The 19,729-nt window shown below is 41.2% G+C and overlaps 1 protein-coding gene across 1 annotated transcript in view; it reads left to right on the top strand.

Moving 5' to 3' along the window:
- Window positions 1–4,362: 4,362 nt before the first annotated feature.
- The window catches only part of LOC310998592 (NACHT, LRR and PYD domains-containing protein 3-like), a gene marked incomplete at both ends in the record, with an annotated part of 148,577 nt that continues 133,210 nt past the window's right edge, over window positions 4,363–19,729 (top strand). The window contains 6 exons of the mRNA XM_083988714.1: window positions 4,363–4,466; window positions 10,102–10,212; window positions 10,405–10,515; window positions 11,404–11,482; window positions 11,609–11,825; window positions 12,049–13,265. Coding sequence (XP_083844840.1) covers window positions 4,363–4,466; window positions 10,102–10,212; window positions 10,405–10,515; window positions 11,404–11,482; window positions 11,609–11,825; window positions 12,049–13,265 — 1,839 coding nt within the window. The remainder of the gene's footprint in view (window positions 4,467–10,101; window positions 10,213–10,404; window positions 10,516–11,403; window positions 11,483–11,608; window positions 11,826–12,048; window positions 13,266–19,729) is intronic.

The raw sequence follows: 19,729 nt of genomic DNA, 5'->3' as shown, positions 1-19,729 counted from the left end.
CTGCACCACGGCACCACTGAAAGAAAATAAGGAGGGCGAGGGTCTTCTGGCCCATGATGGTGACTCAATCAATCAATCAATCAATCAATCAATCAATCAATCAATCAATCAATCAATCAATCAATCAATCAATCAATCAAACAAACACTTTATTTGTCACCAAGGGGCAAGGGTTAATAACTCGTTTCAGATTCACTAGAACTGTGCTCTGGGTTGGAACTACAGTATGTGCCGAACCGGGTCCAGCATTTGAGGGCAGTGCACCGAAACCACACCTCGTGCACTCTGTGCCGCTGACGCCGTTGAGAGCTGCTGCAACATGTCACGTTGCCACTTTCACATCTGCAGCAAATTCCAACACCGACAGAACCAGAACAAGACACTCTGTGATTTATATTTGTTTGCAAGTGTGCGCACGCATGGTTTTATAAATCTGAATCATACCTAGACAGGAAAATCCTGGGTTGATTTACAGAGTTGATAACCACCATCGTGTGACCGTTTAGCGTGATCGCAATCATTCTATTATAAGTGAAGCCGGGTAACTGAAAGATACCCCGGGTTTGTTGAATCTGCTTCATAGTATTGGCCCCTGATGAGTGTTTTTCTCCTCCTAGGTTCTCTCAGGGAGGGTACAGTCCTACAGCCAGCTGTGTGTCCATGAAGAGTGACGGGTCTATGGATCGTTTTTTGACCTTCAAAGATCAACAGCCCTCTGTCAATCAAAGGTGGGGATTTCAGGCCGAAAAAGTTTTGCATGGCTGTGTTTCATCAAGTACAAATAAGACCTGGAGCCTCATTAGAAACGCTGCATACGTACAAAAGTCGTACACCACTTGTAAGCAATTTTTGGGATTTATAAAAAACAAACCTGATGGGAGAATGTGCTCACCTCCACAGCAGCTCTGACCCTGCTGAATGCACAACATCTGGAGACCTGGACCCCAAAGAGCAGAAGGATGAAAACAAAGAAAACATGTGAGTAAGAAAGACAAAGAAATCTGGTCCAGCACAATCAGCCTGAACCATGGTTATAATTAGAATTACTCGTAGATTGGAAATCTGCTGTCCAGTGTGGTCAGAACTACAATACAGCTGCAATTTATATCATGGAAATTAGTCATAATTACCAGTTGTGAACATGGTAGTTTGGTTTTTAAGGCAAAGTAAGATATTTTCCTATGGTACTGTAAACATAGGATTGAGAGTCAATTAAATCTCAAAGCCTGGGAAAAGCCAGTGATGGTTCACACAATCTTTATTCTGTTGTCAGTCCTACTTATCAAAAAAACTGGCATAAAGAAAGCGTCATGTTCATTCATCCCTCAGAATGTAACTGATTCACTAACTGATTCAGCTAACTATTCAAAGTTTTATCGATCAATCTAATCACTGTAAATGTATGAAGGCAGCAGTGAGCCCCGTGTAATGCTGCACCACGGCACCACTGGAAGAAAATAAAGAGGGCGAGGGTCTTCTGGCCCATGATGGTGACTGGTTAATAACTCGTTTCAGATTCACTAGAACTGTGCTCTGGGTTGGAACTATGTGCCGAACCGGGTCCAGCATTTGAGGGCAGTGCACCGAAACCACACCTCATGCACTCTGTGCCGCTGACGCCGTTGACAGCTGCTGCAACATGTCACGTTGCCACTTTCACACCTGCAGCAAATTCCAACACCGACAGAACCAGAACAAGACACTCTGTGGTTTATATTTGTTTGCAAGTGTGCGCACGCAGGGTTTTATAAATCTGAATCATACCTAGACAGGGAAACCCTGGGTTGATTAACAGAGTTGATAACCACCATCGTGTGACCGTTTAGCTTGATCGCGATCATTCTATTATAAGTGAAGCCGGGTAACTGAAAGATACCCCGGGTTTGTTGAATCTGCTTCATAGTATTGGCCCCTGATGAGTGTTTTTCTCCTCCTAGGTTCTCTCAGGGAGGGTACAGTCCTACAGCCAGCTGTGTGTCCATGAAGAGTGACGGGTCTATGGGTCGTCTATTGACCTTCAAAGATCAACAGCCCTCTGTCAATCAAAGGTGGGGATTTCAGGCCGAAAAAAGTTTTGAATGGCTGTGTTTCATCAAGTACAAATAAGACCTGGAGCCTCATTAGAAACGCTGCATACGTACAAAAGGCGTACACCACTTGTAAGCAATTTTTGGGATTTATAAAAAAGAAACCTGATGGGAGAATGTGCTCACCTCCACAGCAGCTCTGACCCTGCTGAATGCACAACATCTGGAGACCTGGACCCCAAAGAGCAGAAGGATGAAACCAAAGAAAACATGTGAGTAAGAAAGACAAAGAAATCTGGTCCAGCACCATCAGCCTGAACCATGGTTGTAATTAGAATTACTCATAGATTGGAAATCTGCTGTCCAGTGTGGTCAGAACTACAATACAGCTGCAATTTATATCATGGAAATTAGTCATAATTACCAGTTGTGAACATGGTAGTTTGGTTTTTAAGGCAAAGTAAGATATTTTCCTATGGTACCGGGATTTATAAAAAACAAACCTGATGGGAGAATGTGCTCACCTCCACAGCAGCTCTGACCCTGCTGAATGCACAACATCTGGAGACCTGGACCTCAAAGAGCAGAAGGATGAAACCAAAGAAAATATGTGAGTAATGGCGCATTTCCACTAGCACGGCTCGGCTTGATACGGCTCGGCTCGGCTCGGTTTGGTTGTGTTTCCATTGCAACTGAGTATCACTTGGTGCCTCCTCGAAGTGGGCGGGGTCGTCATAACCCTTTCGTTCCGTGTGGTGCCGTCGAGCTCCCTTTGAATACTTTCTTCGGCAACCAGAGTCAGGAACGTCTGGACCTCCTCGGCCGACCAAGGAGTGGATTTCTTCTGAGAAGCCATCTCGTGTTCGAAGTCAAACAGCAGTACAAACTGAAGCAGTAAAAAGTGGTGTCTTGTCTTGAGTCTTGTTTTTATTTACATTCTAGTCGGTTGTCGCGCAGTTATGACGCTTCCAGTGACGACACTCATCGGCCAATCAGTGGAAGGCAGTCGGCTGACGTCACGTTTTAGTAACGCTTCGGCTCGCTTGGAACCAGGGCTGAGGTGATACCAAAAGTGTACCTGGTTGCAGGTACTGCGTGCTAGTGGAAACACGCAAATAGTGTGCCGAGCCGAGCCGAGCCGAAGCGCGCTAGTGGAAACGCGCCATAAGTAAGTAAGTGCTCACCTCCACAGCAGCTCTGACCCTGCTGAATGCACAACATCTGGAGACCTGGACCCCAAAGAGCAGAAGGATGAAACCAAAGAAAATATGTGAGTAAATAAGTAAGACAAAGAAATCTGGTCTTGCACAATCAGCCTGAACCTTGGTTGTAATTAGAATTACTCGTAGATTGGAAATCTGCTGTCCAGTGTGGTCAGAACTACAATACAGCTGCAATTTATATCATGGAAATTAGTCATAATTACCAGTTGTGAACATGGTAGTTTGGTTTTTAAGGCAAAGTAAGATATTTTCCTATGGTACTGTAAACATAGGATTGAGAGTCAATTAAATATCAAAGCCTAGGAAAAGCCAGTGATGGTTCAAACAGTCTTTATTCTGTTGTTGTCAGTCTTATCACAAAAACCGGCATAAAGGAAGCGTCATGTTCATTCATTCCTCAGAATGTAACTGATTCACTAACTGATTCAGCTAATTATTCAAAGTTTTATCGATCAATCTAATCACTGTAAATGTATGAAGGCAGCAGTGAGCCCCGTGTAATGCTGCACCATGGCACCACTGGAAGAAAATAAGGAGGGAGAGGGTCTTCTGGCCCATGATGGTGACTGGTTAATAACTTGTTTCAGATTCACTAGAACTGTGCTCTGGGTTGGAACTACAGTATGTGCCGAACCGGGTCCAGCATTTGAGGGCAGTGCACCGAAACCACACCTCATGCACTCTGTGCCGCTGACGCCGTTGACAGCTGCTGCAACATGTCACGTTGCCACTTTCACATCTGCAGCCAATTCACAACACCGACCGAACCAGAACAAGACACTCTGTGATTTATGTTTGTTTGCAAGTGTGCGCACGCATGGTTTTATAAATCTGAATCATACCTAGACAGGGAAACCCTGGGTTGATTTACAGAGTTGATAACCACCATCGTGTGACCGTTTAGCGTGATCGCGATCATTCTATTATAAGTGAAGCCAGGTAACTGAAAGATACTCCGGGTTTGTTGAATCTGCTTCATATTATTGGCCCCTGATGAGTGTTTTTCTCCTCCTAACGAAAAAGTTATGCATGGCTGTGTTTCATCAAGTACAAATAAGACCTGGAGCCTCATTAGGAACGCTGCATACTGGGATTTATAAAAAACAAACCTGATGGGAGAATGTGCTCACCTCCACAGCAGCTCTGACCCTGCTGAATGCACAACATCTGGAGACCTGGACCCCAAAGAGCAGAAGGATGAAACCAAAGAAAATAGGTGAGTAAGTAAGTAAGTAAGACAAAGAAATCTGGTCCAGCACAATCAGCCTGAACCTTGGTTGTAATGTATATCATAGAAATTAGTCATAATTACCAGTTGTGAACATGGTGGTTTGGTTTTTAAGGCAAAGTAAGGTAGGTACCCTTACCTTATCTCTGTATCTGTGCAGACAGACATGATATGATTTTCATAATTCCTCCACAGAGTGGTCCCAAACAGCTCAGAAGTTTCCAATGGTCAGTCGGCTAATCAGCATCAAACACACCTGGATTCCATATTTGTGGTCGCCGGTACCTGTACAGCTGCTGTTATCTGTTTTTTTATTGTATTTTGTTTTATTTAACCTTTATTTATTCTGGAAGGATCCATTGAGATTTGACAATCTCTTTTCCAAGGATGTCCTGGTCAGGAAGCAATACAAAACAATCAATCAAAACAAGTGAGAACATACATAGAAAGAGCAAGGTAGCAAAGAGACAATGATAATTGATACAATAAAAGAGACCCCAAAAGTGCAATACTATTTGAAAGCTAAGAGTCACAGGTGCAACTAGTGACTAATAGTTCAGAGAGAGATTGTTTAATGCAGAAAGGGGGATGAGAGATCCCATCCTCATCTTGACTTGCAAGTCATTCCAAGACCAAGGCCCAAAGTAGAAATTTAGAAGCGTATCTAGCCAGATGCCCAGATATTGGTATGTGTCTACAGCCTCTATGACGGTGCTAGCATAACAAACCAGTGTGGCTAACGGCTCCATGGCTACCACCGTCAGATCACGTTTGATCATGCGAGATTTCTGGCGTGGGGGACGAGATTCTAGTGTCTTATCAGACAAAGTTTTATGTGTGTGGTGCACTGTATTTGGAATATCGGAGCACACCACACACAACATGATCAAAACTGTTCAATCAAAGATTTTGTATCTTCATGTGGGGGGTCTCTCACAGATAAAAAATTGGTTGAGATTTATAAAAATCTTTATGTACCAGGCTTTACCCATGTTATCACTAAAGCCAATTTTTTGAGTGATTTTAAGAAGATGACAATGATTCACAGTATCAAAATCCTTTGTAAGGTCAATAAACAAGGCTAAACAGACTTTTTTGTTATCAATGGCTGTTTTTACTTCATCCAGGACCTTCAGAGTGGCAGTGACTGTATTATGACCAGGTCTGAAACCAGATTGTAACGGGTTAAGTATATTATTAAACTGAAGAATCTGATAGAGCTGGGTGGATAGCAGGGACTCAAATAACTTTGCAAGAGTAGAGAGATTCGAGATTGGTCTATAGTTGTTTAAATCTGAGGGATCACCGGATTTCAGCAAGGGCATGACAAATGCTTGCTTCCATAGAGCTGGAAATTTCTGAGTCGAGAGCTGACAAAGACAAAGGTCAACACGTTTACAGAATTGCTTTTATATCTACATAAGAACTTGAGGCTGATGATGATTCAGTTCACACAATCTTCCAGCAGAGGGCGCTGTTTCTACAGAATAAGCTTCTGAATGAATCCATCATAAGGGGATGATTATTCTGAGCTGCTTTTTGATGTTCCATCAGATCTGAAGAGGGGGAGAAGAAGAATGAATGAAATGTAGGACAGTAGAAGAAAATGAGGACAAAGGAAAACAAAAATATAGATACAGTTGTACTAAACAATAATCATAGAATCGTATATGAGCTATATGAGCTCAATGGAACATGAGCACAAAAAGAAGCTGTCGATCTGTCCATCTTCTTCCGCTTATCCGGGGCCGGGTTGTGGAGGCAGTAGTACAAGCAGGAATGCCCAGACTTCTCTCTCCCCAGACACTTCCTCCAGCCGAGTGACATAGTCACTTCAGCATGTCCCAGGTCTCCCCCCCGGTGGGGCATGCTTGGAACACCTCATGAGGGAGGCGTCCAGGAGGCATCCGATGCAGATGCCCGAGCCACCTCAGCTGGCTCCTTTCGATGTGGAGGAGCAGCGTGAGCTCCTCACCCTATTTCTTTTTTTTTTTTTTAAGTATATTTTTCGGCTTTTTGCCTTTATTCGATAGTGATGACAGTAGAGATAGACAGGAAATGGGGAGGCAGAGAGAGGGGGAATGACACGCAGGAAAGGTCTGCCCGACGCGGGACTCGAACCGGGGACGCCTGCCGCGAGGACTGTAGCCTCTACATGGGGCGGCCGCTCTACCCACTGCGCCACGCACCGCCCCGCCCCTCCTCACCCTATTTCTAAGGAGCGGCACACCCTGCAGAAGAAACTCATTTCGGCTGCTTGTATCTGAGATCTTGTTATTTCGGTCATGACCCAAAGTTCATGACCATAGGTGAGGGTAGGAATGTAGATTGACCGGTAAATCAAGAGCTTCACCTTGGCTCAGCTCCTTCTTTACCATGACAGACCGATACGACGATGGCATTGTTGCTGCCACTGCACCGATGCACCTGTCAATCTCATGCTCCATCCTTCCCTCACACCTATGAACAATTCCCTGCGTTCCCTGTGAAATACCGCCTCTACAGCGTTGCACGCTTCATCAGAGGAGCAGTCGAGGAAAAATGAGGTATCAGGAAGTGTGTGAGTATTTAAATATATGACTTAACAAGAGTCTCACCTTTAACAGAAAGTTAGAAGAAGGAAAGTAAGAGAATAGGACTAAGCAGGAAGGTAGGACTAAGAGCCTACAAATTTGGTATTAAAGGATTATTTTGAAGACCATTCCTGCATGTTAGAAAGACTATTTTTTTTATATGCTACCATCATGTTGCACAGAGGCCTGTTTGATCTGTATCAGTTAAGTAGAAAATACCTGTGATCCAGTTGTAGGTGGAGCCCTGAGTCATTCCAGGACACAGTTCACCTCTTTGTTACCACACGTTTTCTTCTCGGGTTAAGAGTTGAATTAAGAGTCTATGATCCTTTTGCACTGAGTTTATCTTCTGTGAGTTAACTTTATGTCATATTTACAAAAATGACTTTCACTACTTCAGGAGAGATTGAGAAACTAGTTTTCAGTTGATCGATAGCTGGACACATGACTACATCTCTCACTTTCATTTACAGACGAGGTTCAAAAGTCTATGGGAACAGAGATTGATGTGAATTCAGCCTCATCTGCCAAGGTAAGATGATTTGTTTTAGATTATTGGACAAATTTGGATGAACCTGGTTGAAGAATACCTGCCCGCACACAAAGGAAGAAGAACATTTAAACAGGGTGCACTATTTTATCTTGCCTCTCTTTTGCACTGTTTTGTTTATTTAGTCATTTATTTATTTCTATTTAGTCATTTATTTATTTCTATTTACACTCTTGTGTCAACGTGAATAACTGCCTGTGTGTGTTTTTTAATTGCTCCTTGGGGACAAATAAAGTTTTATTGAATTAAATTGAATTGAATTGATGACGGGTAATGTGAACTCTTCCAACAGGTGGGGGCTCTACTATGAATTGGTATAAGAGCAGAGAAGAGGGATTCCCTCCCAATAGAGGAACCATGTTGTGGAGGGAACATGAGAGTCAAATGAAGGCTCAGAGGTGAGATGAGAATCTATGAAATGTTGCTGACAAAAAAATCAAAGAAAATGCATTTATTTCTCATGTGGCTGGACAGGGTGAATAAAAATCTATCAGAATAAACTAGTCAGAAAAAGATTTAATGGATTGAACTTTTTTCCCTACCCTGTATTCAAATATCTAAAACTGAATTTAAATGTAAGATTTATTTTATTCATTGAGTTTTCTTTTAATTAGGCTTAATCGGAGACAAAGTAACCCTGAATTCAGCCGTGTGTCCATGAGGACTTACTGGTCTGTGGAAAATCTGCTGTCATTCAAACATGAACAACCATCCGTTCATCAAAGGTGAAGATTTCAGGCTATAGTGCATACGTTGATGTTCAACTTTTCATTACACACAAGTAATGGCAACACATCCTACAGTACTCCTAACAGCAGTAAAGCGACATCCGTGTCTGTCATTGTTTTCTATGTAGTACAGTCCATTTATGAACTGTGTCTTGGGTGCTTGTTTTCTACTTGGTGCTAGGAGACTCACTGCTCCTCCTTCCTGTTGTGAGGTAAAATGTGTCATATGTGGCGGTGCGGGAATGTCGATGATCAACACAAAATTCAAACTAGCAATGAAAAATAGTCATGGCTTTGGTATTACGGACATGTAAAGGGCATGACAGAGTTACCCACGTGATTTGTCAGCATCCATCAGAACAACTCTTGTCTAAACAAGGTTTATCTAGTCCGGAAATTTAAGCATGATTGAAAATGTTGATAAGAGAAAAAATGATAAGGGAGGAGGTGAACTATTTGAAAAGTTGTTTTGAAAAATAAATATTTTGTTTTGTTGCCAAAGTAATGGCAGAAATGCTGTCTATAGGAACTTAATGTTACTGACACCTGCTGTTGGATGAGTATGTGCTTGCTCATACTGTACTAGATTTATTCACTTTTAATTCAGTCTAAAATTAGGCAAAAGATTGAGCTTTTTTACTGGATAAAACCAAGGCCCTTTTCTCTTGGGTTTTTACATAAATTAAGTGATTGTATCCAGTGTTGTTTTTGGCAGGCATTTTAGATTTAGTCTTAGTCTTTTTGACGAAAATACTTATTAGTTTTAGTCAATTTTAGTCATTCCTATATGTGATAGTTTTAGTCTAGTTTTAGTCGACGACAACTCAAAAAGGTTTTCGTCTAGTTTTAGTCAGTTTCAGTAAAAAAAAAAAAAAAAGTCTTTCAACAAATTAATTCAATAAAGGAATGGTTTTACACATAATGTTTCCACCCAATGCCAAATACTTTATGGTCTAAGGATTATCCATTAGCCTACACACAGATAATGCATGCAGCTGGAAACACTTTGCAACTCTTCATTCACAAACATTCCTTGATTTCTCGAAGAATGATGCTAAAAGATACTCAGTGCAAGAAAAAGTCATGTCAAGTCAAAAGTATCTGTATCTGATGAGCTGTGGGTGAAAACGTGTTCTGACAACAGATGTTCATCCATCATTGCTTATCTGATCCCATCCAAATGGTCCAAATTCTGGTTGGCAATGTCACCTAGTTGGTTTTATAAACACATCCCTGTCTCTCCAATGCCAATTTCAGAATATCTTGTGAAAGGTGAGGATTTCAAATTGAAAATAGGACATAAATTATGTCTTTTTTTTCTTTCTTTTTTTTTTTACCACATATACATTCATGGGACAGCAGGTGTTAGAACAGATAGCAACCTTCTGCACCAACATACAGGCTCAATAGGGACACCTTCTAGTCCCAGTTGACAAGGAATTGCAGAGGTTAGCAGGTGGTGAGATGTTGGAGTGAGTTGTGTGCAGTCGGGAAAGACCACGCATCTGTGTGAGACAAATTCTGACAATAGACATCTGTCCATCACTGCTGATGTTCATCTTCTTTAAATCCATTGTATATGATTCCAAATTCTGGTTTTCTGCATTGGACTGTAGACTGATTTGTTCCTCAACACAAGGTTCAAAGCAATCCAAACAATATTCATGATATCAGTTAATGTAGTTCAAGTAAGGCAGCTACTCTAAAATGTCTTTTATTTAAAAAAGTACTTTAGTAATCATATGAACTTAAATGAATGTCTTTTCTTTCAGGCTCTCTCAGGGACAGAACAGTCCTGAACCCAGCTGTGTGTCCATGAGGAGTAATGTGTCAGTCAAGAATCCTCTGCACTTTAACAGTCAAGAACACTCTGTGGATCAAAGGTGTGGATTTCAAACTGAAAATGGAAAAGTAAATTATGTATTTTTATCAGACTGTGACAGAGGTCATAGAGTAGGTTTAATATGGTTTCTCCTCTTGGTCTGAGAGCAGCCTTCTGCATGAACTGCAGGCACAATACCAAATACTGGCTACTCCCTTATAATGTTGTATATTAATGTTGATGTTTTTTTCAGCCTCCATCAGAGACAGTACAGTCCTGAACCCAGCTGTGTGTCCATGAGGAGTAACTGGTCGAAAGAGCTTGGTGTGAAGTTCAGTAATCAACAACGCCCTGTTGATCAAAGGTGTGGATTTAAAGCTGAAAATGGACAGTCAATGTTGTGTTTCAATCAGACTTATAAAAGAAGCTCCCATCCAAAGTGACTTTCATCTTCATTTACCTAGAATTGTGATCTCGATCTGCTCTCCAGAATTTTCAAACATGTGCATGACATAAAATGCAGAGTACAATACCAAATACAGGCTACTCCCATATCTTCAGGGAATTTGCAGCAGTTCAAGCAGTAGAAAATTGATGCATGGCTGATCTTTGAATGAGAGAAAAGACTAGACGGTGATAGTATGGTACTGGAAAAAAGTTTCATCCATACAGAAAACACTGATGGGGTACACAATGCATTAAAAGTAGACAGACATTAAAAGTCCAGTAAAAAAACATATACAGTGCCAATTTCAAAACATCTTGTGTTGGAAGATAATTTTAATAAATATATGAATGTTGATGTTTTTTTCAGCCTCCATCAGAGACAGTACAGTCCTGAACCCAGCTGTGTGTCCATGAGGAGTTACGAGTCGAAAGATTTGATTTTGCCGGCCTTCAGTAATCAACAACGCCCTGTTGATCAAAGGTGTGGATTTAAAGCTGAAAATGGACAGTCAATGTTATGTTTCAATCAGACTTATAAAAGAAGCTCCCATCCAAAGTGACTTTCGTCTTCATTTACCTAGAATTGTGATCTAGGTCTGCTCTCCAGAATTTTCAAACATGTGCATGAAATAAAATGCAGAGTACTTCAATCAGAAATGTTCAGCGATGTAGACCACACCCCCAAATTTCCTGATGTATCCTAAATTTCTTGATGATCAGCTACCCCAGAACTAAATTGAAACTGGTTTCAGCAATGGAAACAGATATAGTTCCCAAGATGTGATTTTTCCCAACATCTCCACAGAGTGGGCCAGGAGAGTTCAGAGGTTTCCAGTGATCACTCCTCTCAGCAGCATCAAACACACCTGGACTCCATATTTATGGTGTGTACATGTACAATAACTGCTATCACAGCTTTTGTTGGCCATAATCTCTACTGCATTTTTACACTGGTGCATTCTCGGTCCGATCAGCTTTTAGTCTGATGTTTCAATGGTTTTCTGTTTCAGCTGCTGGAGCATAACATTGTCACTTTTGTGAAGAAAGAACTGAAGAAGATTCAGAAGTTTCTGAGTTCAGATTACCCAGAATACTTAGAGGATGAGGAGTTGTTGGATGATGAGGACGAAGAGCAAAGTAAGAGCAGCAGAGAATCATTTCTGACGATCACAATGAACTTCCTGAGAAGACTTAAAGAGGAGAAGATTGCTGACGACCTGCACAACTGTAAGAGCATGTCTTTATTTTATAGAGAATCTTGTCAACTAAGTTCTTACGTACAAAGATTTAGTTGTGGTGTTTGTCTTCCTACATAAAATCAATCAAGTCCTGCAAGTAGAACTATATGAATACTACATAAGATATGTATGTATTTTATATCTATGTAGAATATGATGAAAAGTTTACTCACTGATTTTATTTCTTGTGCAATCATCAATTCACATTGCAGCATTTTGTCAACGCAAACTCAAATCTTCCCTGAAGAAGAAGTTCCAGTGTGTGTTTGAGGGGATCTCTAAAGCAGGAAACCCAACCCTCCTAAACCAGATCTATACAGAGCTCTACATCACAGAGGGAGGGGCTGGAGAGCTCAATAATGAACATGAGGTCAGACAGATTGAAATAGCATCCAGGAGACCAAACACACCAGAAACAACCATCAGACAAGAAGACATCTTTAAAGCTCCACCTGGAAGAGATGAACCAATCAGAACAGTGGTGACAAAGGGAGTGGCTGGCATTGGGAAAACAGTCTTAACACAGAAGTTCACTCTGGACTGGGCTGAAGACAAAGCCAACCAGGACATACACTTCACATTTCCCTTCACCTTCAGAGAGCTGAACGTGCTGAAGGAGAAAAAGTTGAGCTTGGTGGAACTTGTTCATCACTTCTTCTCTGAAACCAAAGAAGCAGAAATCTGCAGCTTTGATCAGTTCCAGGTCGTCTTCATCTTCGACGGTCTGGACGAGTGTCGACTTCCTCTGGACTTCCACAACACTGAGATCCTGACTGATGTGACCGAGTCCACCTCAGTGAACGTGCTGCTGACCAACCTCATCAGGGGGAAACTGCTTCCTTCTGCTCGACTCTGGATAACCACACGACCTGCAGCAGCCAATCAGATCCCTCCTCAGTGTGTTGACATGGTGACAGAGGTCAGAGGGTTCACTAACCCACAGAAGGAGGAGTACTTCAGGAAGAGGTTCAGAGATAAGCAGCAAGCCAGAGAGATCATCTCCCACATCAAGACATCACGAAGCCTCCACATCATGTGCCACATCCCAGTCTTCTGCTGGATCACTGCTACAGTTCTGGAGGAGCTGTTGAAGACCAGAGAGGGAGGAGAGCTGCCCAAGACCCTGACTGAGATGTACATCCACTTCCTGGTGGTTCATCTAAAACTGAAGAAGGTCAAGTATGATGGAGGAGCTGAGACAGATCCACACTGGAGTCCAGAGAGCAGGGAGATGATTGAGTCTCTGGGAAAACTGGCTTTTGAGGAGCTGCAGAAAGGCAACCTGATCTTCTATGAATCAGACCTGACAGAGTGTGGCATCGATATCACAGCAGCCTCAGTGTACTCAGGAGTGTTCACACAGATCTTTAAAGAGGAGAGAGGCCTGTACCAAAACAAGGTGTTCTGCTTCATCCATCTGAGTGTTCAGGAGTTTCTGGCTGCTCTTCATGTCCACCTGACCTTCATCAACTCCGGACTCAATCTGCTGTTAGAAGAACAATCAACCTCCCAAAAGTTTGAAAGAGAAGATGAATCTGCAGAGACACATTTCTACAAGAGCGCTGTAGACAAGGCCTTACAGAGTCCAAATGGACATCTGGACTTGTTCCTTCGCTTCCTCTTGGGTCTTTCACTGCAGACCAATCAGAAATACTTACAAGGCCTGCTGACATTGTCAGGAAGTAGCTCACAGACCAATCAGGAAACAGTCCAATATGTTCAGATGAAAATTGAGACAAATCACTCTGCAACCAGAAGCATCAACTTGTTCCACTGTCTGAATGAACTGAAGGGTCGTTTTCTAGTGGAAGAGATCCAACAGTACCTGAGATCAGGACATTTCTCCGCAGATAAACTGTCTCGTGCTGAGTGGTCAACTCTGGTCTTCATCTTACTGTCATCAGAAGAAGATCTGGACTTGTTTGACCTGAGTAAATACTCTGCCTCAGAGGAGACTCTTCTTAACCTGCTGCCAGTCGTGAAAGCTTCCAAGAAAGCTCTGTAAGTACTCTCATGTTTTTGTTTTTGTTTTTTTTAAAGTATATTTTTTGGCTTTTCATACGTTTATTAGATAGGACAGTTCAGAGTTCAGAGTGTGACAGGAAATGGGAGGCAGAGAGGGGGGGGATGACACGCAGGATAGGGCCGTCCGACGCAGGACTCGAACCGGGGCCACCTGCAGCGAGGACTATAACCTCTACACATGGGGCGGGTGCTCTACCAACTGAGCTAAACACCGCCCCTGTACTCTCATGTTTAGATTATTGAGTTATTTGAATTATCTACTACGATTAACTATTTTTGGTTATCTTGCAGTCCAGACTCAACTTAAGAAATTAATTTGTTTTGTCTAACGATGTTTGTGTATTATTTACTATCTATTAAGACTGAGTGGCTGTAACCTTTCATGGAGAAGCTGTGGAGCTCTGTCCTCAGTCCTTAATTCTGAGTTCACCAGTCTCGAAGAGTTGGATCTGAGTAACAACCACCTGGAGGATCATGGGGTGGAGCTTCTGTCAGATGGACTAAAGAGTCCAAACTGTAAACTGGAAACCCTCAGGTCAGATCACGGCACTGCATTTTGGTTTTAATGATCTCAGATATTAGAGCTCCATTTGATCAGCATGTTTGACTGTTTTCCATCAGGTTTGATATTTCACAGGTTATGAATTGTTTTCTGATTCAGCTCTGCCATCATACTGTATATGTACTTAAGATGTTTAATCTTCCTCACTGTACTCGAGTTCAAACCCAACTTGTTCAATGCTTACATTTTATCAACAATATTTTTGTTTTTGTCAGACTGAGAGACTGCAACCTCACAGATGCATGTCTTGAAGCTCTGTCCTCAGTCCTTTGCTCCCAGTCCACCAGTCTGAAAGAGCTGGACCTTAGAAACAACAACCTGCTGAGTTCAGGGGTGGAACTACTGTCCGCTGCATTGAAGAGTCCAAACTGTACACTGGAAACACTCAGGTCAGCGTATAGTAAAATTGTTATTGTTTCTGACTTTTAGTTATTTATTTGAGTCCCACGTTGTTTAGACTCTTTTCTCTCTGGTTGTCTGTCTTCCACCAGGGTTTAAAATTCCCAAAGTTAGACATTGTTCTGTTTAAGCCTTGCCATCACACTTATTTGTTGTTGGACTGAGAAACAAGTAATCCCTAGATTTAATGTGATTTGTATTTCCATCAAGTGTGTTTATTCCTGGGTTAAACACCATTAACCCTACTGTGCCCCTATAAAAAGTGCAACACTTAAGTCCCTGGGGGCAAAAAGTGCCCGTCAATAAAGACAGTAATATAAATATTATGTAATAATGTGTCGTTCCAAAAAATTTTTTTTTTTTTTTTTCAGTAACTTCTCCTCTCACCATACATATCGAAAATTCATTCATTTTCAACATTTTAACCCCTTAAATGCCAGGTTTTATGATCACAGCCTGATTTTAAAAAAAAACAAAAAACACAAAAAGTGAATTATTTACTATTCCATAAATCCAAAATGGTTAAATTTTTGCAGGATTATCAGAGCCTGGGAGTATCAAAACTTGAAATAAAAATTGATTTTGATGCATTTGTATTTTTTTTGCAAAGTCCCGATGTAAAAAAAGTGCAACACTTAAGTCCCTGGGGGCAAAAAGTGCCCGTCAATAAAGACAGTAATATAAATATTATGTAATAATGTGTCGTTCCAAAAAATTTTTTTTTATTTTTTTCAGTAACTTCTCCTCTCACCATACATATCGAAAATTCATTCATTTTCAACATTTTAACCCCTTAAATGCCAGGTTTTATGAGCACAGCCTGATTTAAAAAAAAAAAAAAAAAACACAAAAAGTGAATTATTTACTATTCCATAAATCCAAAATGGTTACATTTTTGCAGGATTATCAGAGCCTGGGAGTATCAAAACTTGAAATAAAAATTGATTTTGATGCATTTGTATTTTTTTTGCAAAGTCCCGATGTAAAAAAAGTGCAACACTTAAGTCCCTGGGGGCAAAAAGTGCCCATCAATAAAAACAGTAATATAAATATATGTCATTCAAAAAAATTTTTTTTTATTTTTTTTAGTAACTTCTCCTCTCACCATACATATCGAAAATTCATTCATTTTCAAAATTTTAAGCCCTTAAATTCCAGGTTTTATGATCACAGTCTGATTAAAAAAAAAAAAAAAGTGAATTATTTACTATTCCATAAATGCAAAATGGTTAAATTTTTGGCGGATTATCAGAGCCTGGGAGTATGAAAAATTGAAATAAAAACCATAAAAAAAAAAAAAAAAAAAAAAAAATCCTCCAGAGGTACCGGGTATGGCCAGCTGTGCTGCCCGACCATAGTGCACTGGTACGCGGGTAAGAGAAGCACGAAGACTCGCTGTCTGTTTCAGTCCTCCAAGCACGCCTGGATACGGAAGCAGGAGCGACTTGATCTCGGTTGGCATCAGCGGAGGGTCGCCGAGCACCCTGTACCATCTCGGCGAAAAAAAAAAAAAAAAAAATCTCCAGACCTCCAGAGCCACGGTGTCTGGCCAGCCGTGCTCCCCGCCACAGTGCACTGATATGCGGGTAAGAGAAGGGGAGACTCCCGGTCTCTGGAGATCACCACGGTTTCCTCTCTTCCCACCTCCGTAAACACGGCCTGACTTCCGGGCTTTCGTTTTGAGTCACTTTTAGGAACGCTTATGATGTCACGTAATATGCGCTACATCAGGAACGCACGCACACGCACACACACACACACAAACACACACACACACACTCTCTCCACGCAGTATGCAGCATGCGGCGCTATGGAAGCCCACAAATGCTGCAGTTATACACAGAAACCCACACTTTTTTTAAATTCCGCACATAGCCACAGTCTTCAGGGATTCATTTGATGCAAAATACCCAACTTTTTTTATTTCTTTTTTTGCCATAACACCTTGCAAAAGTTGACAATGGTAAAAATGCATATTATTTCTCCACATTTCATATGGTGCATTTACTCCTGCAGGGGCAAACATACTAAAAAAAAAATTCATCTAAAATTTAGTAAAAACTTTAATTCTAAGGTCCTGGCATCTGGTTAAAAGCATTGATAAAGAAAAAAATATATATTTTGCTGTAATAATGATGAGCTGAAAAAAGTATGTTTTTCATAGATTTACATAGGCTGATTTTCTCTATCACGATTTAGAGTCAAGTTTTGTATCATGTGATATACACAGTAAAATACATAAATATGTAAATATTTGTATTCAGGCTAAGTCACAGGACTCCCCTCAACTAGATTCAGCAAAAAAAAAAAACAAAAAAAAAAATCTACTGGATTGCAGTACCACACTAAACCCTCTGGGTGGTAGCAGCTCCATAGGATTTCAATGGCACTGATGGGGTTAATGGAAAAGTTATGCAAATCTCAGAAAAACAAAAAAATATCAATTTTTGAAGGGTCTTCTTGTAATCAAACAAAAAAAAGTTTTGAATTTTTTGAATTTACACAGTATAAAAACACATCCAAAAAAAGTGTTTTTAATGGAAGTCAATGGGGCAAAAAGTGCCCCTAGGGACTTAAGTGTGAGTTTTTTTTAAAAACAGTGTATAATTGACTTTTTTTTAAAAATTCGCTGAAATACCTAAAGGCATCCCCAAAATACACAACTGTAGAAAATTTCATGGCAAATGCACCAACACAGCCAAAGTTATTCACAAGAGAAAGTCCAAATGGGCACTTTTTGCCCCTAGGGTAAGATTTTGTAGGTTCTCTGATCTGTAGACCAAACTGAGTTGAACTTTGTTGAAATCCATCTTACAAGACTTTTAAAGCTTGCAGATACGTACATGTAGATCATGATATTTTTTTTGTCACTTATTGTCTCTTTAGGTTGAGTGGCTGTGACCTCACAAGGAAACATCTTGAACCTCTGGTATCAGTCCTCATCTCCGAATCCTCTAGTCTGAGAGAACTGGACTTGAGTAACAATGACCTGTATGATTTTGGGGTGAAGGTGCTGGCAACGGGACTGGAGAATCCACACAATAAACTGGAAAGTCTAAGGTCAACACAGTAATTCTAATACCTACGCTCCAAAGAACTGCATGAACCTCCCCTGCAGTACCCTCAGGTTATGTGACATGAGTTGTTTTGTGTGCGTTTAGTCTGTCAGGTTGTCAGGTCACAAAGGAAGGTTGTGCTATTCTGGTTGAAGCTCTGCACTCCAACCCCTTCCATCTGAGAGAGCTGGACCTGAGCTACAACCATCCAGGTACTGGAGGAGTGAATCTGCTGTGTGCTGGAGAAGAGGATCCTCACTGGAAACTGAGGACTCTGAAGTATGGAGAGCCTTTTTTTGGATGTTTATTTAGTTTTCCTTTGTACATGTAGTATTATTTTCACAGCCATAATGAATATTTACATATCAAACAAAACAGCACACACAAATATCCAGAAAATATCAGAGAAGTCATATACACACATTCATCGATGTGTGATCGGTCAGCCATTTCTTCCCTCTGCTGGCAAAAACATCCTCTCTCACTCTCTCACTCAATAAATGCAGGAGAAATGCATAAATGTCTGTACATCTGGACTAACACTATGTAGGATACCTGGTACTGGTACTCTGGTTGAGAAGGGCAACTGTCTGCTACCTGTGTTGTTCCTGTGTTAGCCTACCTACGTGAATTTGTTGCCGTTGCCGTCATCCATAGCTCCCCTCCGAGCTCTGGAGGGAAGACTGGTTGGCCATGTGGCCCAACACAGGCCTCTCGCGTGTGCATGAGAGGAGCAGGGAGACTGGGCTTGAGCTCGGTCTCTGGAGCTTAGCGGGAACTGTGATATACCAGGACCACGGTGGCACTGCGTTCCTTCCTCATCAGGAAAGTTACAGAGTGCAGTTGCAGCCGGCGCGACTTAAATGAGTTTAGAAACATTATTTTGAGGTAAAAAAAAACAAAACAAAAAACTACCTAGTGTTAATTTAACCAACCTATTCAAGGCTTTTGTGTTTTCTATCCTTCTTATAAAATCCCAGTTTTCCTTCTCTTGTTTCTGAAGCTGTGGTTTCTTAAAGCAGAAGTGAGTGATATATTTGTGTTAATATAAGTCTTAAATAGTTATATCTTCCGACAGCAATCACTTACATAGAGTGTTTGGACTGAAACATGGGTCTGTCAGTCACTCTGCTCTGCTCTGAGCCGAAGAGAAAACATTTATCGTATCCTACAGTTTTTATCCAATGAGGAGAGAGAACGGCATGCAGGGCTGTGTGTGCAGCCAAGGAACGCCGTGAATGTGGTGACGTAGCGACGAGGACTGTTATGGTGCGTTCAAGGAAACTCGTATTTTTCCGACCGTGAAGTGGTACCAGTTCGATCTGGTACGAGTTCACCGGTCGGAAGTTACGAGTGGCCGTTATAGTGACTTTCACCGGTAAAACAGGTCGGAAAAACACGAGTGGGTTGCCTGGAACGCTACAAAGTCGTAAGTTGTGACTTGAAGCTGTAATTTACGATTTCAAAAGCCTGCCTGGAACGCAGCATTAGCGAAAACGACCGGACCACTCACTTCTGCTTTAACTTGAATTTGCCGTCATATGCAAACCAGTGTAATAGTCTCACTTTTTCTGATTTATACTGTATGGTTTGATTTGATCAAATCAGACTTAAAGATACAGGTACTATTTCTTGTTCTCATGAAAGCAGACATTACAGGAAAATAAGGAGTAGACACCTGTATTAAGCAGTCCACAACAAAATCTAAGGAGTTGATTAAGACTCTGATCGCCTGAATAGTTTCCCTCTCTCTATTTCTGTAGGATTGAGTCCTGTGGAATCGAAAGATTGAGACAAGGTGTGAGGAAGTGTAAGTTTGTTTTTGATTTTAATATGAGCAGCATATTCAAC

This window comes from Trachurus trachurus (genome assembly GCF_905171665.1).
Source record: "Trachurus trachurus genome assembly, chromosome: 15".
In the NCBI taxonomy this organism is placed as follows: domain Eukaryota; kingdom Metazoa; phylum Chordata; class Actinopteri; order Carangiformes; family Carangidae; genus Trachurus; species Trachurus trachurus.
Note: the sequence above shows the minus strand (reverse complement) of the source record. Positions and strands in the feature narration are given on the sequence as shown.